General features: G+C 40.7%; 1 protein-coding gene across 1 annotated transcript in view; it reads right to left on the reverse strand.

The window, feature by feature from the left end:
• LOC127572231 (tetratricopeptide repeat protein 38-like) overlaps positions 1 to 24,319 on the reverse strand; it is a 36,005-nt gene that overhangs the window by 4,433 nt on the left and 7,253 nt on the right. Inside the window, exons 2-11 of the mRNA XM_052019184.1 lie at positions 21,861 to 21,938; positions 18,119 to 18,200; positions 17,312 to 17,483; positions 16,676 to 16,849; positions 14,647 to 14,722; position 13,969; positions 10,540 to 10,649; positions 9,633 to 9,692; positions 8,745 to 8,783; positions 7,067 to 7,148 (exon numbers count right to left, since the gene is read on the reverse strand). Of these exons, the coding sequence (XP_051875144.1) occupies positions 7,067 to 7,148; positions 8,745 to 8,783; positions 9,633 to 9,692; positions 10,540 to 10,649; position 13,969; positions 14,647 to 14,722; positions 16,676 to 16,849; positions 17,312 to 17,483; positions 18,119 to 18,200; positions 21,861 to 21,938 (874 nt within the window). The remainder of the gene's footprint in view (positions 1 to 7,066; positions 7,149 to 8,744; positions 8,784 to 9,632; positions 9,693 to 10,539; positions 10,650 to 13,968; positions 13,970 to 14,646; positions 14,723 to 16,675; positions 16,850 to 17,311; positions 17,484 to 18,118; positions 18,201 to 21,860; positions 21,939 to 24,319) is intronic.

The raw sequence follows: 24,319 nt of genomic DNA on the forward strand, positions 1-24,319 counted from the left end.
GGGTCTGTCTCATTCCTATAAATATCCAGCACAAGCTACATCTTCAAATGCTCTCTGCACCCTCTTTAATGCTATCACATCCTTTGGTTGTGTAGTGACATTGTTAGCAAGACCTTATACTGTTACATACTGTGCAATGGCCAATAGAGACAAGTATCACATATGCTGCCTTATACAGCTGTTCTGTCAACAGCTGGGGACGTGGGCATGCACTCTGAGATACCTGTTCTAGGTGCATATTCTTACCTTTTAAGGTCTTTTGTTTTTCCACATTTTTAAAAAAAACTACACTGTATCTGGCAATTTAAGTATTTCTTTACTTTCCTAAGTTCCTTAATTTACCCCTGCACCTTCTACGCTACTGTAAGATTTCTGCAGTTTTGGTCTCCATTTTTGTCATAAGTTTGGGTCCAATTTTACTGGGAACGTACTTGACTTGAACTTTGTCTCCTCCTTGAAAGCATCTGATTGTCTTTCTTTCAACTAATATTAAGAAATAGCTTAAGTGGCTTTTATAAATTGCAACTAGGGCCTGCATACCACTGGATCATTCCTGCCTTGAGCACTCCAGTTTAATTATTTGTTTCCATATCTTTTAATTGTTAACCCAATGTCTTGTACAAAGTTGTACAAACCATATGGATTTGGCTTCATTCCTAGGCTTTACTGAAATAAATCTCAGCTAGTGCAGGAATAAATGAAAATTGATTGGAAATGCATATACAACTTATTACAAAAGCTGCCTTCTGAGTGCACTACCTCATGAATTGGCATATTTTTAATAACTCATGCAACATACAGACATCATAGATCATTTAGCATTTATTACCTTTCCATAACTGCTTAGTGCAGTTGTTATAATGGTAGCAACTCCCATGATACTTTAAGTTGGGGAGTTCCAGGATTTTGACTTAGCAGCAATAAAGGTAATATATTTGGCAAAATATTTCCAAGTCAGGATGATGTGAGTTGGGAAGAAAACCAGGGGGTGACGGGGTTTGCATGTGTCTGCCCATCCTGTCCTTCCAGGCAGCAAAAATTGGGACTTGGCTAATGTTATCAGTAAGTAGAGACACTGTAGTTTTGTAGTCAGGGTGATTTGGAGGGAATGAATGTTTAAAGTTTAAAGTTTTGCATGGGTGGCATCATTTGTGGAAGGTTCAGTCATCCTCCGTGAGCCTCAGTAATCAGTTGGAACTCAAGTTCCTTTCTTCATTGGTTTACTTGAACAACATTTGGATAGATGAGGTCTAATTAAGAATAGTCAGCATAGTTTTGTGCATGGGGAATCACGTCTGACAAATCTTTTTTTTTTGAAGTGGTGACCAAGAGGATAGATGAAGGTAGGGCAATGGATGTTGCCTATATGGACTTTACCAAGGCCTTTGACAAGATCCCGCAGAGCAGGCTAGTCTGGAAGATTAGCCACTCAGATCATTGCTATTAGTTGAACAAACTACTGTCTAAACAAATTCTTTTAATTTGGTATCAGTCTGAACTAGGTTATTCTGAATTCTATCATAAAGTACCTGTGCCTTGCTGCCACCAATGTTCTGGATCTGATAACGAATTGGATTTAACAGATCCACAGTGCGACCATAATTTCCATTTGCAAATTCTGTTATTGCGTGACAGAGAGGAAGCACCAAATGTTGACCAAGCTGGTGCTGATGATTTTCACCAGGAGTTCTGTAAAGTGAAAAAGAATCATATTCAACAATCTGCGTTATATTCCCCTCAATACACTGCACAGTACTCCATGAAAAATAGATTCAGTTGCCTTCATAAAATATTATCCTTTTTTCTTCAAAATCAAAGGAGGATTTAAGTGGATTTATTTTGTAGATGAAGAGAATGAATAGTGTAAAAATCAGGAAACTAACCTGAGCTTTCACGAGAGATGCTCTTGAAATAGAAAGGAATTGCTATTCTTTGTCTTCTTTGCATTAATCTACCATAACAAATAATTTTGCACACGTGTGCCTTTGTTTCTAAGACCTGGTATCAATTCAAGTGCAGCAAGGTGTTGAGATTTCTTTCCTTCTGCTTTCACAGCAGGAACAACAATTTTGGCTGAGATTTTTTCCCTTGCATGCTACGACCTTTGTTCCATCTTCAGAACTCTTATTTCAGTTAGACTCTTCTATGCTCTTGCTGCATCTAGATGTTGTCTTTGCAAACGATCAGTGGGACATTAGCTTCCTCAATGTTTCTACGTCACCTACTTATTCTAATCTGGGGAATTTTGCTTCTGTGCCCTCAAACCTCAACCATACACTGTCCACTTTACCTTCTTAAGATGTACAAACTGTGGAACTAGATCCATCATTTCACTCTCTTCTTGCCCCATGGCACCAGCTTCTTGACTATTTTTTCCTCGCCTTGACCAGCCCCTTCACCCCCATATCAGTAAGTGTTTGAATGCCTGCTGCTGACCCTAACACTAAGTGTCAATATCCAATCCATCCATACTTCCACCTTAACTGCTCTTTGTCCCACCACCCTGCCTCCTGAAAGGACTCTGTTCCATTATTCCCAAATTCCCCTTCTCTGCTGTACTTGCACTAATGATGAGACTTTCTGTACTGGTGCCTCTGAAATATTTTTCTTCTTTCCAAATCATTGCTTTCCTTCTACCATTGTTAACAAAGCCCTGATTATGTCTCATCCATTCCCTGCACCTCTGCTCTCTCCTCCAGGACAGAACAAGGATCGAGTTCTCCATCCTCACCTTCCACCTGATCAGCCTCCACATTCAACAGATCATTCTCTGCAATTTCCACCGTTCCTGGATTCTACCAGCAAACATATCTTCCCCTCCCCTTTCAGTATTTTGCAGGGGCTGTTGCCTTCATGACTTCCTGATCCATTCTTCTGTTCCCACCAACCACTCCCTTCTTATGGCATCTTCCCTTGTAGCTGTAGGTGATACAACACTTGTCCTTTCACCTCTTCCCACCCTCCAGGATGCAAACAGTCTTTCCTAGTTAATTCTCCATGCCACTCCTATTCTGACCTATTGGTCTATGGCCTCCTGTACTGTTAAAAGGGGCCCAACACAAGCTTGAGGAATAGCACCTCATCCTCTTCTGGAACTTTGCAGCCTTCTGGACTCAATATTGAACTCTACCACTTCAGGTAACTTGATTCCTCTGTCTGTATCAGTCATCCATCTGTGATATTAGCTCAGCTTGTTTGTATGTTCCCTCTTTCTTTCCTCTGAGAATGGAGGACATGTCCATCCTGACCTGCTGGGCATGTCTTCCTGCTCTACATTTTACAACTTCTACCTCCTTTTGTATACATTCCTTTGTCTATATTCTCACTCTAACCTCCCATTCACTCACTGTGACCATGATCCCCATGGTCATCCCAGTTTTACCCCGTCAGAAACATCCCTCCCCATGCTCACTGCAGCTTAATGGGCTTCTCTTATCTCCTTCCCACTTCTGATAAAGGGTCTTCAACCTGAAACGCTAACTCTTTCCCTTCCCACATGACATCACCTGACCTGACCTACTGAGCATTTTCTGTTTTTATCTTGCACTTTCACCCAGAAAACCTGATGGCCCCTCAGCTCCTTTGAGTTGAAGACTTGCCCTCCTCTCCTCCACCACCACCTGGCCCCACCCCCACTAAACTTGTCCTTGCATTGAACAACTTCTCTTTTCAAATCCTTTCACTTTCTCCAAATAAAACATTGTTGTGTCTGCTTTTTTTGAGCAAGTGGAATACTTTTGGTTACAGTCCAACTCAGGTCCCCTTCCTCATCTCTTTCTTTGGTAGATTGGTTATTGTATGCATGTTATTTTCCGTTTTACCCTGAGATGGAAAACTCCATAAACCTTGCTGCTAATTTTCACCCTTCCCTCATTTTCCCCAAGGTCTTGCTCCTAACCTTTCCTTTCCTCAGCTTCTATATCTCCATCTCTGGGCTCAGGTAGCAACCAATACAGGCTGTACCCAGGATACGAATGTGTCCATTTTTGCAGATGTCCATAAGTCAATTTTGTCCACAAGCTGGAAAATCTATCCATATATGCACAAAATCACTTGATACAGTAACCATATCGCCACCGTACTGAGGTAGATGCAACTGGTTCTACAGATGCTGCTGAGGTGGAAGCAGCTGGTTCTGATTCCCTTTTGAACTTTAAAAAAATCAGTGAAGATTGAACTGTTGCTTTTTTCCTTCTAAAATTTATTTGTAGCATTGAACTCTCCCGTTGACACCTCTGCAAGCCTTGGTGTATCTTGCTAAGTTAGGGTCTTGCTCTTCTAGCATTGTCAAACCCTCCAAATTTCTGCAAAGCTGCTGACAATCCTTTTTGTAGTGAATCTCTTTTCAGCTTCTGGGGTTTCAACTTCTCGTTCTTTTAACAGCTGCTTTTCCAGTTCCATAAGGTCTTCATTGCTTTATCTCTTGAGCAGGAGATTCAAGCAAGTCATTGACATTATCCTCATTAATCTCAAGCTGACGTTGCTTACCAAGGGCCACCACTTTCTCCTTCACATCTTCTATTGTCTCAGAAAAACCTTGGAAATCATAAACAAAGTTCGGCAAAGTTTCTTCCATGCACTGTTCATATTTGTATGCTTTAAAAGATGCAATTACACCATCGGCTGGAGAATGGCTGTTGCGTTCAGTGGTAAGTACACAACCTTGATATTTGGATAAAAATCATCCAAAAAACTGGAGCATGCCCGGGGGCATTATTGAGAACCTATAAAATCTTGAATGGCATGCTCAACAACATGCACTTTGTCCTTTATGATGGTCTCAACTGTTGAACAACAGAAACCCAACCTTTGCCAATTTTCAATGGTGTTTCTCCCTTTTCAGATCACTTAATTATATCCATTTTAACTTGCATTGTAACAGTTTTCCTCTTTTGCTTTTGAGAGGCATGGTAATGGAAAAATACAGTAAGAATTATACAGTATGGTGTTTGTAAAGAATCTCAAGCACTGCTATCCAATATGGTGCTCTAAAGATGACTGCCATTCACACAGGAGGCTCAGGTTGTATTGCCATCCAGCATTCTCATTCACTTGGGGTTCTGCTGTTCGTAGGAACAAACGTGTATGTACATCAGGCTTTTGGATTTATGGGAGCTCATTTGTATGTACGGGAGTCCATTAGTCGGGCTTTTGTAACCCAGGGTCGGCCTGTATTCAAAACTTCCATATCTCCCCTGACTGTACTTACTTGGATCCTTCTCAAAGAAATTCCATTTCATTCTTTTTGTTTCTTCCATCTCCATTCTATCTGTTCATCAACATCACCTTCAATAACACTGCTTCTGATGTCTCCCTTTATCTATGGCCAAAGTTCGCTCTTTGTTGTAGCTAACAGGGCCCTTGACTGTTTAGCTGGGTAAGAATATATCACAAGCTAAGCTTCAAACCCCTGCTCTGAATCTGCAAATCACTGCAATAGAATGAGCAGGCAGAATGACATGAATAACATTGTTGTTTAATTTGTATGGTTATAACGTATTTTCCCTTTTGACATGCTTACGTATATTCATCCTGAGAGAGTAAGTAGTGAATGCTTACTGAGAGAGTTCTTGCAGTGATGTCAAGAACTGAGTTGCAGTCTCGGTTTCTTTAGCTCCAAGGAGGGAAATAAATATATGAACATCAGTGAAGTTGAAAACGTGATCTTCGACATAATTCTTAGCGATGGTGACAAAGTCCTTCCAATGACTGTCGACATTTGTCCCTGTGGGAGACTGTGTTGTCAGTTTAAAAGCCAGAATCTGACCTGTTCTTTTAATCTCTGCAATATTTATTGCTCTGAACAATACCAGACAGAGTGGATAATGGAAATGATAAAATCCACTGGAACACTGATTTTTTTCAGACCCTTCCCTGAAATTCTGCAATATTTTCCAAATTTAGATTTTTTTTCTGGCATTGTCCTTAAGTTTTTTTTAGTTTTCACCATACACCACTCCAATACCACCCGCCACCTGGGATTTCTGGACAACTTCCTTCCTGGAATCTCCTCCAGTCTGTTCACACTGAAACTTTATATTGGCAAACACCTCACTCTTGATGACTTTGATCAGATCTGACTTGTTTTAATCATCAATATTGCAGTTTTTGATTATTTCTTATTTTCCTTCCCACTAAACACCCACACTATTCATCAATCCACCACTGAGCTTGCTCCTGGAATAGATAGCACCAGATTACTTTAACACTCCAAACTCCAGCTTTCAATGTTCCCTTTGATTGTCACTCCCTCTGGCATTAATACACACAGCAAATTGTTTCAGAGCTTCTACTGAGTTTTTGGCTCATGGTGCCCAAATGGTCCACCAATCCCATCATTGGTCCCAGTCCATTTTCCAGCTCCATCACATGCAGTAGCAATGGGCCTGGCTGCGAATCAGCAGACATGGCTCAAGCACTCAAAGTAGTGATTGACACAGTCAGAGCTGAGGTCTTCATCGCCAGTGCAATACCCTGCAGTGTCCTGGAGCTATCCCAGTGGGTACAGTTGGGTCCACACCTCTGCCATTCAATCCCTCTGGTTCTCCATCCTATTACATTTAATCCCACTATTCTCTCCACTTCTTCCCCTTCTCTGCAGCTTAAACTGTGTTTGATTTCTAATTTCTCCTTGTTCTGATGAAATGTTATCAACTGGAACTGTTAACTCTGTTTTTCTCTCCACAGATGCAGCCTGGCCTGAGAATTTCCAAGATATTAAATCCCATTATCCCCTTATCTGCTCACAGATATTGACATGTATTTACCTGACTTACTTTTCACCCCAAACATTAGTAACGTGTTTTCTTTTACATCTTATGCTGTAAACATGTTCAGAATGGTTTTGACATCAGTTTGAATTCCTAAAATATTCTGCAGATGTGCAATCAAATAGCAGTCAAAATGGTAGAAGTTATTGGAAGCAGGAGACTAAGGTAATTGCCAGAGATGGGTTTATAGGGCTTGAAGGAGTTACTGGAGGTATGGCGAGTGAATGCTAATAATAGACATGAATAGAAGCATTAATTCTTTTAAATCTAACACATTGGATAGGGTAAGAACATACCTTCCATTTGGAGTCGATATAACATAGAGCATATGTCCACTATATCCAGCAATAACCCAGACTTGCAACAATTTTTGGCAATCTACGTCAATATAACACAAAGGGGAAACAAAAATAAGATTAAAGAAATTAACAATACCACACAGGTAACAACAGTAAGAACAAGGGAAAGAAAGCACATTTGGGAGAAATAATAAAATTATATTTACTTAAAGCTTACAACCACAAATATCTACAAGTGTTTTGCATAATGCTGTATATACAATGCAGTGCTGGTAATGCCGATATCTCAATCCAAAGCAAGCACTTCACCTTGACAGGTGCTTGACAAGAAGAGGGCGGAAGTAGAGCACATGGATGAGAGAAAAATTGGAAGAGAAACAACCATGCACATACATGGAGCAACAAGACTGACACACAGAAAAGCTCAAAGTTTATTCAACAATATCTAGGAAGGTGAGAATCAAAATGTGGACTATTTCTGGGTAGGATACTGCTGACTTACTGGTGTTTATGCCATCGCCAATGGCTGAAACTGTGTTCAAATTTGGCTGTAGATTTGCTTATAGCAGATGGCACAATAGACAGAACTTCTGAGCAAAAGTATTCAAAGCCAGTGGTCCTTAGGCAAGCTGAAAATGTGTCATCTTGTCAAGTACTTGGTGTATTGGCACCACTGCTAAATGCATTGTGCCTCACCTGTGACTTTATCTTACCAGCATTTCACATACTAACAAAAAACAAGCACCCAGGAAATTCTTAGAAGAAGCCCATTGTGAAATTTGAGGGAGAGAGAGAGACTGAAAATATCACAACTATTGTAACTCTTCAAAGAACTTAAGACACATCTGAGGTGATAAACCCACCAAAGACCCTCTGAAGAGCCTGCACCTGCTTTTAGTGTACAGGTGCAATGTGATCTTCAAATGCAGAGGGAGTTCTAAACTTTCTCCAAAATTTAAAACTTAAGATGAGTAATTTAATCTTTCATTTTTCTCTCTATTGACATACACCATTTTCCCCAATGGAAAAGAAAACTTCAGCAGCCCTCTTGTTGGCCATTTGACTAAAATCAGAGAAGAAATGCAAATCCAATGGATGACCTGAAAGAGAATTCAATCCTGCCAAGTAAGACTGTGGGTCTGTGCTGAAACCAAATGCCCCACATGGTTCAGCTTATCCCAGTGGCAGGGTTCAGGGTATTGTGGGGGAATTTACACTGCGCCACTTCATTGCGTCCTTGACACTCCTGCAGTTTCTCTGGCTGAGTAGACAGCTCCCTAGCAACATTCCCACCCCAGCAACAAGCCTACTCCAGCTAACTAGAGTAGACCTGACTGCACCCACTGAGTACCTCAGGGTACAACAGGGTATCAAATGAGTGGTGAAGCCCTTGCAAAGCAGGCTTGGTAAACAAGTGTAATAGAAGAACAAAAAAGGCATTTACCACAGAGCCTTTTTAAAAACACTCATATGACACATTGATCCCACGGAACAATATGCATTGAAAAGTAACAGTATGAAATACAAAACACATGGGAAACTAGAGAGGGAACTTTTGCTTAATGCAAGAAGCCAAAAACATCATGTTTAAAAGGTATTAACCTCAGGCTGATATAATTAAGAAAGCAGAAATCCTAAACTCTCTGAAAATGAACTTCTATTATGAAGTACTCACATGAGTATCAAAGATGTCGAGTGCTGCTTCATATTCAGCCTATATGTAAAGAATACCATAAAAAAGAAATTAATTTTATCCAAAATTAAGTTCATCCAAGAAAAAAAAAGACATGGAAGCAGGTGGAGGAGTCTGCTCTACCATTCTGTAACATCATGGCTGCTCTGGTACCTCAAGTCTATTTTCTGACTCAATCCCCATAAATGTCAGCCAACATTGTGAACATACCACTTTCTAAATGGGAGGCTTGAGTTACCAAATCAGCAACACCTAACAACACAATCACAACTGATAGCAATCAGCTCAATGAAAAACATTGCCCAGATCCAATAAGGTGCCACCTAGCTACAGATTAACTACCTCCATTTAGCCTCAAGAACACATCTGAAGCAACTTCAGGAACCTTACTTCACTAATGTGAAATCTTAATTCCTTGCTGTACTTTCATTCCAGCTTTTGTGAACTATATATTAGGATACTAATAGCACTCTGCATCTCACAGTTCTGCAATCTCTCATTACTTAAATAATGTAGTTTTTCACCTTTTTCTGTCAAAATGGACAATTTCACGTTTTCCCCATTTTAAACTCCATTTGCTAGAAGTTTGCTTATCTCCTCAAACTCAGATATGCACCAATCAGCCCTCACCCTATCTGATAGAGCTCCTTCACCCACACTATTCATTTTTTCAGATCATTTGTTTTTCTATCAATGGTAGTACACAGACAGGTTTGCCCATGTTCATTCCTGCTTGGAGGAAATAGACGATCCTTTGGAAAATTTATGCCTAGTTACCAAAGAGTTGCTCTGGGCATATAATTGAAACATCTTTCACCAGTTAAATATCATGAGAAGCAAGAAAGCAAAGTATCCAAATCTCTCACAGACCTTTTCAATGTGGTAGAGTGCCCAGTGCCAGTAATTATCACTGGAAATCATATCACAGTCCTGTGAATAGATTGAAAAGGCAATAATTGTCACAATATTTCCATAAGTTAAACATACTACTTTAATTTCTTTTGCACCATTTCCTCACTAACAGAACAAGAAATAAATCTGATCCAATCTTTGGCCACAATTCCACTTTTCTCTCTTACCCCTATACCTCTCAGTTTCCTTGTAGCCTTGACCAACCTTGTACAATGGTATCCCAAAACTAAATGTTAAATGATAGTTGTTCATGGCAACAACTATCTGTAAGGAGTTTGTATGTTCTCCCATGTCTGCATGGGTTTCCTCCGGGTGCTCCGGTTTCCTCCCACATTGCAAAGACGTACGGGTAGGTTAATTTGGGTTTAAAAATGGGTGGCGTGGACTCGTTGGGCTGGAAGGGCCTGTTACCACGCTGTAAATAAAATTTAAAAAAAAATCCCTTCCCTATTTGATTCCCAGAATGACACCAACAAAAAGGTGGATAGCCTGTTTTTCAGTTCCTCTCCATCTACTAGAGAGTATATAACAGAAACTGAAAAAAAATGATTGGTCTTCCACAAATGTTGCCCCTGCTCTCCTATTTGTGGGAAGACCAAACAGAGAAACATCCTCACAGCAGACCAATATCAGTATCCACCCTATTCCATTGCCCTAGCAGTGTGCATCTTGATGAAGGGTCGACTGTCCATTTCCCTCCACAGATGCTGCCTGACCCACTGAGTTCCTCCAGCTCCTTTGTGTGTGGTCCAGATTTCCAGCATCTGCAGTCTCTTGTGTCTCGTGTATTTTGATATGCTATGTTGCTGATCTAATGATATAGATGTGGCTGAATCAGGGACCACTTATCTTCACGGGCACGTACCTGCCATCTGTCTTCGGTCTGTTTCATAAATTTTATCCCACCATCTGTATCTGCACGCATCTCATACACGTGTGCAAGGGAATGAACCAGATGGGGGTTGCAGCCAAGGCCTGTGGAAGGAGAAGAGAACAAAAGGAGAAGATGAGAACAAAAGTTTACACTGTTGATATCATTTAACCTATGAAAGCTGGGATACAACAGCCGAAGTTAAACCTGCATCTCCAGTGCTCTCCAGCATTTGTAGAGTCAGTTACACCATAGAAAGCATTTTATCCAGATGTATCACAGCCTGGTACGGCAACTGCTCTGCCCAAGACTGCAAGAAACTGCAGAGAGTTGTGAACGTAGCTCAGTCCATCACACAAACCAACCTCTCCTCCATTGACTGTAAACTTCCCGCTGCTCTCGGGAAAGCAGCCAACATAATCAAGGACCCCTCCCACCCCAGTCATTCTCTCTTCCCCCCCCTCCCATCAGGCAGAAGATACAAAAGCTTGAGAACACATACCACCAGACTCAAGGACAGCTTCTGTCCTGCTGTTATAAGACTCTTGATTGGACCTCTTATATGCAAGAGATGAACTCGGTCTCCCAATCTATCTCGTTATGGCCCTTGCACTTTATTTGTATAGCTGCACTGCACTTTCTCTGTAACTGTAACTCTATATTCTACCTTCTTTTCCCTCCCTCCCCCCATTTGTACTATCTCGATGCACTTATGTGTCTGGATGGCATGAAAACAAAAGGTTTTTACTGTATCCCAGTACATGTGACAATAATAAACCAATTAAACAGAATTTGACAGCACCAACCAATACCCAAAGCAAACTGTGGGAATCTGTGTTTTTATTTAAATATTCCACTAAAACTATTAGTAATTCACCTGATGGGCACTTATGTCTCTGCAGATCATCCTTCTCCAGCAAAATCTGGAATCCACCTGTGGTGGAGGGGGAATGAAAGAGCTGGTCCTCAAATCAGAACTGTGACCTATGGTCCTATCCATCTTGCTCTCTTCTGTAAACGGACCAACATGAATATATAAATGCAAAATCTACTGCTTTCCAGATGTCCATCTGACCAGTAAATATTTTTTTGAACACAGTTTGAAATCCGAAATAAAAACAAAGTGCTGGGAAAACTCAGCATGTCAGGCAGCATTTGTGGAAAGAGAAACAATTAACGTTTCAGGTCTGGGACCTTTCGTCAGTCCACCTCACTAAACTGGTTTGCAAAAGCTGTGAAAAGCCATCAATTTATACATTCTGGTCAATATGACATCTGATTATCACATTTTTCTGCTGCTTTTTAGCCTGGATGGAACATCTATATCATGTGAAGCCCGCTTTATTTAATTTAAATTGTAAATAGTGCAGTGAACAACTTCTAATACATTGTGATAAAGCTTATTAGATTTTTATATCTCCTAGATGTGGGAAAAACAACTCTCCTTCCCCACCTGCAACCTTGGTTTTGCATCTACGCCTCCCTCTCCTTGCCACTTGCCATCTCAGCCAACTTCTGACTGCCAACCGTCCATGCATTTCCTCTTCCTCTCTTTCCCAATCTACTTAAATTTGAGTAACCTGTGGCACAGTCTAAGTGTACCTCAGAAAGCAATATGTATGAAGACACTAATGACTGAAATTACAAAGCAAACTGAATACGCAGCCAGAGAGAACCAAGTTTATAATTTTGTGGCCCAAGAGTCTGGAACGTACATCTGTTAATCTCAATCCCAGCTCACAATATTTCCAAATGGCTCTCTCCAGCAATAAAAATCCTGGTGTCTTTCCAAGTCATTTATTTTACAATCTCTTACCAATAATCTTCACTGCAATCTATATTTACCGCTCCATATTTTTAATCCTCTGTCAGGATGAATAGTTATTTTCAATTATCTTTTAAATCACTTTAAAATGATATCAAATTCCAGTTCTTTAATCATACCTAATAACAGAAACTTTGACCCAGTATTGTCCGACTCCTGAGAAAAGTTTTAATGGTAAACACCCACCAATGGAAAAGTGACCAATACTGCAGAATTTTTAAAACAGATTTTCTTTTGGATCTGGTGATACGTTATTCAATATTTAAAGCAAAAGAACTACAGATTCTGAAACTGGCCAGTTCTGATGCAAGGTCATTGAACTGTAACATTAACTCACTTTTTCTCTGTTGGGTATTTCCAGCATTCTCTTCTGTTTCAGATTTCCAGCAGTTGTTGTATTCTGCATCTCACTTCCACCATGCACATTTGGTTCTTTTCTCACCCTGTCAGCACTGAAAGTAATCCTACCCGAACAACCTTAGTCTGCGCCCTATCATAGACATTCCTTCTATTGTCTCCACCTCCTCCATGTAGAGTATGAAACATACTTATTTTCCCACTTTTCCAACTCCAATGAAGAGTCATCAGGCTAAAACATTAACTGCTTTTCTCTCTTCACAGATGCTGCCTGGACTTGTTGAATGTTTCTGGCCTTTCCTGGTTTTGATACATTATTCCTTCCTCACTCACCTGCTACTTATTGTGTCTACTGATGAAAAGTGGGGTGGGAAGGGCAGGTGTGCAGCTGGAGTCAAATGCTCTACCTGCTCTGACTCTCCTCGCTACTTCCCCAAAACCTGGATGAGCCTCAATAAATCTATTACAGTGCTTGATTTACCTTTGCCTCTCTATGTCCTTCTGAATTTTTTCCGACAATTTGCTCACTGCTGATATTAGGCTGAATGCTTGAGAGTTTCTCAGTCTAGTCATTTCTTTCTTTATAGACAACCTTACCACATCAGCAACCTCCTAGACCTCCAGCATCAAGTCAAGGAGCATTGGAAAACAATGGTCAGAATATTGCTTGTTTTAAGAGCTTGGAATACATTTTATCTGGGCCTGGTATTTTATCCGTGTCTAGAGATGCCAGACCCCTTTTGGGGTCTGTTTCCAAAGGTTCACTTTCTTCATCCTTAATGTGCACACTTGTTCAGTGACCCATGAAGATAGATGTAAAGTACTAATTCAGAGCTGTACAGATCTTCCCATTTCCACACTCTTTTTTTCCTAATCCTCTCCAGTCACATATTTACGGAACAGCCTGCTCTTTTCTTTGATCTTTCCGGCTGATACGTTTTCATTCACTGTATTTGCCTTCTTGCTTGTCTATTTAATTTCCCCTTTTATGAGACAACTGCTGTGTTGAACTCTTGGAATCTTTAAAATTTCCATCTTTTGCTTTATTTTACCATGCATGAGCACAAAAAAAAAATAGAAGCAGGAGTAAGCCTGCCCTGCCATCGGATATGATCATGGATGATCTGCTCCAGGTTTCAGTTCCTCTTCTGTATCAGATCCCCAAAGCCCTCAATTTTCTGATCTTTCAAAAATATATCAACCTCCACTTTAAGTACCTCCAAAGATCTAGCCTTGGCAACCCTCCAGGGTAGAGAATTCCAGAGAATCACCACCCGCTGTGAGAAAAATGTTCCTCACCATGCATCTCAAATTATGAGCAATCCCTTTACTTTTAGTGCCTCTCATTGCTGACATATTTACATTCAAGTACAATAAAACTGATTACCTGCTGTTCAGAAATCCTGATGGTTTGGCATCTATCTCACCAGGTAATGTTGTCATGCTCCCTATCCACCTCACCCAGTAGTGATTCCTGCACACAGCCACCCCAGTTCCCACACTCACTTTCAACTTACCTGATCCACTGGAAAAATTATTATAATACTGTGTCACATCTAAAAAAAGTGAATGAAAAGAGTGTTGAAATATTAATAGAAGTTAATATTTATCTGGAAAATCTGCCAATCCAGCACAGAGTCCTGAGTGCGCTGGATTATTGGAGTTTTATTGTAATTGCTTTCAAGTCACTTTTGCTACATGATACTTCAAACTATCTTTGTCCTTTTGTGCAACAGTAGTAAATCTAGATGAATTTTGACCACTGCCCTGATCTTCTCTCATACTCCCTCCATTTCCATATGCCTTGGTTCATTCTCTAAAAAAGTTGTCCAGTACGATTCCCTCTCTTGTAGTCACTGGCGTGGTGAATAGAAAATAAAAACCATATCATCCTGCCTACAGTAATTAATATCACTTACCTCTTTAGCTGTTTTTTCTGCCAGATCATAAAAGTTTGTCTCCACCAGTGCAAATGAATACATCCCTTGCAAGTAACTGTCCAGGAGAAAACATTGTTAGCCATATAATTCAATGGCATTTGAATCAGGTGTATCGTCTCTTTAACAATTAAGTCATAGGGGTATTTAGTGCAGGAAAACACCCTGTAGCCTAACATGTCCATTCTGACCATCAAATACCCACTTTTGTAATGGCAGCTTTTGAACTGACTCTCAATCAATAATGACTTTCCTTAAAATGTTTCTTTCCACAAGCATGCTGGGTTGAACCCAATGAATGGATTAAAAAAATTAGGAGATATTTAAAATGAGCTGTGGAGTTATTTTACACAGTTATAGGCAGATTTATTCAGGCATTCATAACAATAAACTTCTATGGCATTGTTCATGGAGTCAAATCATTCCATGCCATTTCATAAGACTTTGATACCAATTCACACAAGAAGACATTGCGTGGTCAAAAGTCTAGTCAGCTTAGTTTTAAAGATCATCTTAAAGGTGGAGAGCAGAATGGTTTAGGGTTGGAATTCCAGAGCTCAGCGACTCAACAACTTAAGACATGGCCAACAAAGGTGGAGCAAGAAAAAAAAACTAGCAATCCAGGAGACGTCAGTGTTAAATGATTGCTGAAACCTCAAAGGATTATAGACCTGGAATAAGTTACAGATATAGAAAAGCAGAGTGATGCAATGGTTGGTGCTGCTGCTTCATGGCTCCAGAGACTGCTCTAGCTTTCTTCCACATGCCAAAGGTTACTTGGCTACTACAAATTGCCGCTAAATGTGTAGGTAAGAGCATTGGGAGTTAATGGATGGTGAGAAAGAATAGGTTACAGAGAATTAAGTAGGGGAATGTAATCGATTGGAATACTCTCAGAGTAGGTGGAGACCCAGTCTCCTCCTGTGATATTTATCATTAATTACAGAGAAATTTAAGAAGGAGGATAAGAATTTTAAAATAAGGATTGGGGAAAGCAGGTCAGTGAGCACAGGAGTGTTGGATGAAGAGCAATTGGTGCAAGTAGGATGTGGCCAGATTGGTTTAAATCTACCTACACAGGGAAGGAGGAGTCAAGTTGTCAGATGATGAACGGCAACATATTGAACTACCAAGTACAGTAATATACTTTCAAACAATAATAATTAATGTTTAATACTAAAAATTTCAGAACATGTGAGCATTTAGAAATCATAAACAATTAAGCATATTTAACAAATTTAAGTTTCTTCAGATATACATCAGTGAAACGTTAATCAGGAAACAAAAGCTGCAGATGCTGGAAATCTGAAGTAAAAACAAAGTAAAAGAAATGTTCTGTAGGTAAGGAAGCATCTGTGGTGAGAGAAACAGAATTAATGTTTAACATGGATGATCCTTCGTCAGAACTAGGAAAAGCTAGAAATCAAAGAAAAGTATTGGAGGGAGGGGTGGAGACGACAAGATGATGTCTATGATAGCCTAGAAACCAGCAGAGACTGAATGCTACAAATGATGGTGGTGCTGGCTGGGAGAGGGTGGCAAAGGCTTGTTAATTGCAAGTGATCTGCCTGGAGAAGGTATAAATAGAAGGAAAGAGGGGGAGAAAAACAACTCTGGAACTGCGAGACAGAACAATGGAATTGCTGGAAATCTGAAATAAGAGAAGCAGGGCAGGCAGCATCTGTAGAGAGGAAAGAACTGAATTAACTTTACTTGTTGATGACCTTTCCTCAGGAATGGCCAGTTTTAATACAAACTGGAAAGGCTGGGTTATCTGAAATTGTTGAATTCTGAAGACTGTAACATGTCTAGTCAAAATATCACATCCTGTTCCCTGAGCTTATGTCCATTGTTGGAAAAAATTAATAGGTCCAAGAAGAAACTTTAAAAAGTATACTATAACATGTTTATAATCTATTCACAGTTTAATCAAACCATCTGAATGAATAACTACCAAAAAAACATTGACAGTATTGACTGGTATTTTTTGATATTAAGATGAAGCACCTACCCATATAGTGGAATTTGTGGTGTCCAGTGAGGAAGAACTCGTGCAACAGAATCTCTTAATTGTGTACTGTAGCCCAGATAAAAGTAGGAATCATACAATAACTTAATTGCCAGCATATCAGTTGGGTTATAGAGAATGATTTGTTCCCAGACATTACATGCTTTTGGAAGAGACCTAAAGAATTCAAAAGGATATCAATGTGAGCCCCTTTCTAAGTCTGTAAATTGGTTTTGTCAATGAATTCAAAATATTCGATTCCATCTTAAGCAATTTTTACCTATTCAGCAAAAACTAGACAATCTTACCAATTTTCCAGAGATCACATCCCTGGAATTCCATCTCACAACATAAATGGAAGGTTTACAAAATTGCCTTAAATAACATGTCGTATAACATATGTAATTAACATCTCCAGTGATGATAATGGATAAAGGAATGATCCCAGTGTAGATGATTACTCTAAGTGTTACCTGTCTAAGTAATAGGACTGTATCACCTACTCTAAAATCATATTCCACATGAAGTTGATTAGCCCTCTGAATGATTCAGAACTGGAATATCAATGACTGTTAGTCATAGTCCCAAAAACCTACACTTCAACTAGAAATGGAAAGCTTATCAAGAGAATTCACTTACCCTTTTGCAAATAGTTCCAGTGCCTCCACATGGAGACGTTCGTGCTCAGTGATATTTTGTGTCTTTGAAAGTTCAACCATCCCCTTGACAGCAGCATCAAGGTTTCTATCCGTCAACACAGAGTGTCCTGTGCCAAGCAGATCTAGTCCATTTATTATTACATGCCCCATCACTGAGAAAGAAAAACACATGGGCTCAAAGGACAAACAAAGAGGTGGGAAAATGAGATAGTGAAAGGGGAGCAGAACAAGAGAATCAGATTAGGACAAACCAGACTGAGAAACTACTAAGAGGAAAAAAAAATGGGTAACAAATCTCTTTTGATACACTTCGAACAGAAACACCTTGAAAGGAACTTCATAAAACACTAGGTTTGTCTTTTCTTAAATATGCATTTCCAGGTTTTTACCCATCCAAGAATTAAGAAACACCTTTAAGAGTAGTGATAACCTTAGGAACTGCAGTTGCAGGCAGTTTCCCAGCCTTGACACTAAGGTCCAACTGGCAGGCAGCCCAACCCACCATAGGATCTCAAACTGCCTAATTCACAAGCCAAACTTGGCGAAATTCGTCAAAACTTGTGCCATTCAAATTGAATTGAATCTCTCCAATATTAAGGCTTTTACAAGCCAATTACAGTTTCCTTCATTCAAATCTATTCTTTCAGTATTTTATTCGTCTTATGTTCACGATATTTGAATCAGATGTACTCATTATCATTTAATGCTTATATTAAAGTTTTTTATTTCACTGCCTCAACTTTTCAAGATGCCAGGGCTTTGACTGATAAATTAATTCCCTACTTACCAAAATTTGGATCTGCAGCTCGCATTCGAGACCTGCAACCCTCAATTCCCCCAAAACTCGGAATGTTCTTCCATCTGATCCACTGTAGAATAAGGAGTGAAACATATGCCTATTCAAACCAAGAGGTGCTTCAGTGGAACAATGGTTAGAACAGGATTAATTTTCCATTGGACTAGTAAGGTTAGTAATTATGGAATTATTAGGATTCCCTTCTTCTGGTTGGATATGGTTGTGATTGCTTCAGCCTTGACTTTAGCAAATAAATGAAGAACAGAGGAGTCCAGGGTGATCCTCTGCACCCTCTCAAGAACCTTTGCAACCACTCAAGGGTGTAGTGGCTAGAACTGGATGCAATACTCTGTGTCCTAACCAGACCTTTACAAATATTCAGTAAAACTTCACTGCTTTTGCACTCAATCCCTCTATTTATGAAGTCCAAGGTTCCATATGCCTTGCTTAGTACTCTTTCAATACCTTTAGCAGACAACAATATTTCCCTCAAAGCCAGCAGAACAAAGCTGGTCACTGACTTCAGGAAGGGGGACGGTGCACATGCTCCTGTCTACATCAACGGTGCTGAGGTCGAGAGGGTTGAGAGCTTCAAGTTCCTAGGAGTGAACCTCACTAATAGCCTGTCCTAGTCCAACCACATAGACACCATGGCTAAGAAAGCACGCCAGCGCCTCTGCTTCCTCAGGAGTCTAAAGAAATTTGGCAAGTCCCTCACCAATTTTTATAGATGCGCCATAGAAAGCATCCTATCTGGATGCATCATGGCTTGGTATGGCAACTGCTCTGCCCAAGACTGCAAGAAAATGCAGAGAGTTGTGGACACAGCTTAGCACATCATGAAAACCAGCCTCCCCTCTATGGACTCTGTCCACACTTCTCGCTGCCTTGGTAAAGCAGCCAGCATAATCAAGGACCCCACCCACCCCAGACATTCTCTCTTCTCCCCTCTCCCATCGGAGACAGTGATCATAATATGATAGAATTCCCCCTGCAGTTTGAGAGGGAGAAACTAAAATCAGTTGTATCAGTATTACAGTTGAGTAAAGGTAACTACAGAGGCATGAGAGAGGAGCTGGACGAAGTTGATTGGAAAGGGACCCTAGCAGGGATGAGGGTAGAGCAGCAATGGCTGGAGTTTCCGGGAGTAATTCAGAAGACACAGGATCAATTCATCCCGAAGCAGCAGCAGCATTCTAAAGGGAGGATGAGGTAATCATTGCTGACAAGAAGAGTCAAAGACTGCATAAAAGCAAAAGAGAGGGCATATAATATTGCAAAAATTAGTGGATTGGGAAGCTTTTAAAAACCAACAGAAGGCAACTAAAAAAAGCAATAAGGGAAGAAAAGATGAAATATGAAGGTAAGCTAGCCAATAATATAAAAGAGGATACCAAAAGATTTTTCAGATATATAAAGAGTAAAAGAGAGGCAATTGGACTACTGGAAAATGACACTGGAGAGGTAGTAATGGGGAATAAAGAATGGTGGATGAACTGAATAAGTATTTTGCTTCAGTCTTCATTTCAGCAACATGCCAGAAATTCGAGAGAGTCAGGGGGCAGAAGTGAGTGTGGTCGCTATTACTAAAGAAAAGGTGCTTGGGAAGCTGAAAGGTCTGAAGGTGGATAAGTCACCTGGACTGGATGGACCGCATCAGAGGGTTCTGAAGGAGGTAGCTGAAGAGATTGTGGAGGCATTAGGAGTGATTTTTTGATAATCACTAGATTCAGGAATGGTTCCAGAGGACTGAAAAATCGCAAATGTCACTACATTCTTTAAAGAAGGAGGGAGGCAAAAGACATAAATTATAGACCTGTTAGCCTGACTTCAGTGGTTGGTAAGCTGTTAGAGTCCATTATTAAGGAAGAGGTTTGGGGGTACTTGGAAGCTCATGATAAAATAGGCTGAAGTCAGCATGGTTTCCTTAAAGGGAGATCTTGCCTGACAAATCTGTTGGAATTCTTTCAGGAAGTAACAGGCAGGATAGACAAAGGAGAGTCAGTGGATGTTGTTTACTTGGATTTTCAGAAGGCTTTTGACAAGGTGCCACACATAAGGCTGCTAAACAAGATAGGAGCCCATGGTATTACAGGAAAGGTACTAGCATGGATAGAAGATTGGCTGACTGGCAGAAGGCAAAGAGTGGGAATGAAGGGGGCTTTTTCTGGTTGGCTGCCAGCAACTAGTGGTGTTCTGCAGGGGTCGGTGTTGGGTCCCCTACTTTTCACATTATATGTTAATGATCTGGATGATAGAATTGATGGCTTTGTGGCCGGGTTTGCAGATGATACAAAGATAGGTGGAGGGGCAGGTAGTGTTGAGGAAGCAGGGATTCTGCAGAAGGACTTGGACAGGTTGACAGAATGGGCAAAGAAGTGACAGATGGAATACAGTGTAGGAAAGTGTATGGTCATGCACTTTGGTAGAAGGAATAAAGGTGTAGACTACTTTCTAAACAGGGAGAGAATTCAGAAATTGGAGGTGCAAAGGGACTTGGGAGTCCTAGTGCAGGATTCCCTAAGGATTAACTTGCAGGTTGAGTCGGTAGTAAGGAAGGCAAATGCAATGTTAGCATTCATTTCAAGAGGACTAGAATATAAAAGCAAGGATGTAATTCTGAGGCTTTATAAGGTGTTGATCAGACCACATTTGGAGTATTGTGAGCAGTTTTGGGCCCTGTATCTAAGGAAGGATGTGCTGGCGATGGGGAGGGTCCAGAGGAGGTTTATGAGAAGGATCCCAGGGATGAAAGGGTTAACATACGAGGAGCATTTGATGGCTCTGGGCCTGTACTCACTGGAGTTTAGAAGGAGGAGAGGGGATCTCATTGAAACCTGCCGAATAATGAAAGGCCTGGGTAGAGTGGACGTGGAGAGGATGTTTCCAGTAGTGGGAGAGTCTAGGACCAGAGGGCACCAACTCAGAATAAAAGAACATCCCTTTAGAACAGAGATGAGGAGGAGTTTCTTCAGGTGGTGAATCTGTGGAATCCATTGCCATAGACAGCTGTGGAGGCCAAGTCATTGGGTATAGTTAAAGAGGAAGTTGATAGGTTCTTGATTAGTAGGGGTGTCTAGGGCTACAGGGAGAAGACAGGAGAATGGGGTTGAGAGGGAAAAATAAATCATCCATGTTCAAATGGTGGAGCAGACTCAAATGGACCGAATGGCCTCATCCTGCTCCTACGTCTTCTGGTCTTATGCATTGACTCACATAAACACCATGTTACCTTTGGTTTCCAACCCTTTACAGACATCTTCAAATGCTCTTTGATTCTCTGTCTCCTCTCCAACAGCTTTTAAATTTTCCCTCATTGAGCTCTCATTAGCTCTTTATCTCTCATCACCCGTCAACCTTGTCCTATTTTCCTATTTCCCCAGCGAGCATGCCTTCCTCTTCACTTCCCAATCTACAGCACATACCAGTTTCCACAATTTCTTTGTCTTCCTAAGGATTCCCTCATTGTAGCATTGAAAGTCCAGACTTAAATGTTGTCAATCAACATAAATTGGGTACACAGTATAAAATCTCAATCTGCAGTGCAATGAGGAGAACCTTACGGAGTTAGAGGAAATATTAAAGTCACCACTAACAACTTAGGCTGAATGACTTGTTTCTACGCTGTAAGTTTTATGCAGTGCTCAATATAATGACAATGCCTTATGATGTTCACATCATAGGAAATATTAGACAATGGATTTAATTAATTTCAAAAGAACAGAAGCCTCACCTGAGTCAGGAGAGCGTCATACATTTTGCAGGCCTCATTGCTGGTTGTGGAAAGAGGAAGACCAATATCCTGCCAAGCCTGGGAAGGAAAATCAGAGTGAAGCATTACTGATGTCTTAAGATTCATTTTCAGGATGTGTGCATCACTGAGAAGACCAGCATTTATTGGCCATCCCTAATATCCAATGGCTGAGTGGAAGTGGCAAGATGCCCTTCTGAGTTACTGCAGTCCTTCTAATGATGGTAATAGACTGGAACAGGGAGGAAATGAAAAATCTACCTGAGAAAAATCAACAGTGTTAAGAGGGGATAAATTCAGGCCCCGGCTCCACAACTGCAGGGGAAAGGCCAAGAATTTAAAAAAAACAGTGACATCACAGGAAAGCAAGTAGGTGATTGGCTTGTGGTTTATTTTGTCTCCTGGTGTCTATTTCAACCTACAATTTTGAGCAAAAAAAAGGAAATAAAAATTGTTTACTAACTATAAAAAGCTGATTGGATAACTTAAAAACAATAAGTAGGTAAGCAAGTAAGTAAAATAAATAGATAGATTGATAATTAGATTGGAGATGGCAGTCTGCATGTTGAAGCAGCCATATGTCGGCATTAGTGACAACCTTAGTGACATTACTGACAATGGCATTAGTCAGCATTAGTAGCAACACACCTTCACAAAGTGTCTGCTTCCTGACAAATTTTGCTCAGTGTTGGAGTCTGAGTTTCAAACACTGTAATGAATCAGGGAGGGGCTGTGTTATCTGAACTCTTTTCCAAGAAACAATGCATGCTTCATGTTAAATGATATAGATCTTATTATTTGCCAAGGTTGACATCAGGGGATTTGGATCCAAGAAGCAGTAGGAGGAGCATCAACCCTCCTCCTCTCCAACAGGTTTCAGGCTCTGGGTGAAAACTGTTTTCCTCCTCTCCCCTCTAACCCTCCTACAAATTACTTTAAATCTCTGTCCCCTGGTTTATGAACCCTTTAGGGGAAATAGTTCCTTTCTGTTTACTCTATCCTGGCATCTCATAACTTTATACAATGCAATGAAATTTTACCTCAGCCTCCTCTGTTCCAAACAAAACAACTCCAGCTTATTAAATATTTCCTCATATCAAAACATTTCCAGTCCTGTCAATGTCTTTATAAATCTCTCCTTCACCCTCTCTAATGCAAGTAAACCTTCATAGGCAACTATTCTGCTGGAGCAGACTTCATTCAAGTTACTTTGGGACCAGTATCTTGGGGAATTCAATAAATGCTGCAGTGGATAAGGTTTCAACTAAATAGTTGTAAAAGGGCAGTAGGTGGCAGTTCATTTGAGAGGAAGTTTGGAAATTTAAAGGGAAAGCACTACAAAGTAGTCTGATGAAGCGTCTTAATCCTGAAACATTAACCCTTTTTCTCCCCCACAAATGCTGCCTGCCCTGCCGAGTGTTTCCAGCATGTTCATTTTTTCTGACAAAGTATTTATATAATTGCAATAATAATCAATAATCAATAGCAGGCACGGTAGTGTAGCGGTTAGCAACCTGGGTTCAATTCCTGCCGCTGTCTGTAAGGAGTTTGTATGTTCTTCCTGTGTCTGTGTGGGTTTCCTCTGGATGGTCTGGTTTCCTCCCACATTCCAAAAAGATGTACAGGTTAGGAAGTTGTGGACGTGTTATGTTGGCACCGGAAGCGTGGCAACACTTGCGGGCTGCCCCACCCCCCAGAACACTCTACCCAAAAAGATGCATTTCAGTGTGTGTTTCGACGTAGGTGTGACTAATAAAGATAACTTATCTTAAATGGGGCATGATAGGAGTGGAAAGCTCTTTCCTGCCTGCCCCCCATTACTCCCTCCTGTATGCCCTCTATTACTGTCTCCTGCCCCCCCCCCATTACTCTCCCCTGCCTCCCATCTCTGTCCATTACTATAGGAAAGATGCCATTCAGCTGGCAAGAATGCAGGAAAGATTTACAAGGATGTTGCCGGGACTTAAGGGACTGAGTTATTGAGAAAGATTGGGCAGGCTAGGACTTTATTCATTGGAGAATAGCAGAATGAGGGGTGACCTTACAGAGGTGTATAAAATCATGAGGGGCATAGATAGGGTGAAAGCACAGTCTTTTTCCCAGGGATGGGGAATCAAGAACTAGAGGACATGGGTTTAGGGTGAGAGGGAAGAGATTTAATAGGAACCTGAGGGGCAATATTTTGGCCCAGAGGGTGGTCCATATCTGGAATGAACTGCCAGAGGAAGTGGTTGAGGCAGGAACATTAACAACATTTAAAAGGCACTCGGACAGGTACATGGATAGGAAAGGTTAAGAAGAATATAGGCCAAACATGGGAAAATAAGTTTCAAAACCTGGGCCTCTGTACCTCCCTCTACAACTGGGTCCTCGACTTCCTTATCGGGAGACCACAGTCAGTGCGGATCAGCAATAACATCTCTGCCTCACTGACGATCAAC

This window comes from Pristis pectinata, chromosome 7, assembly GCF_009764475.1.
Source record: "Pristis pectinata isolate sPriPec2 chromosome 7, sPriPec2.1.pri, whole genome shotgun sequence".
Lineage (NCBI taxonomy): Eukaryota > Metazoa > Chordata > Chondrichthyes > Rhinopristiformes > Pristidae > Pristis > Pristis pectinata.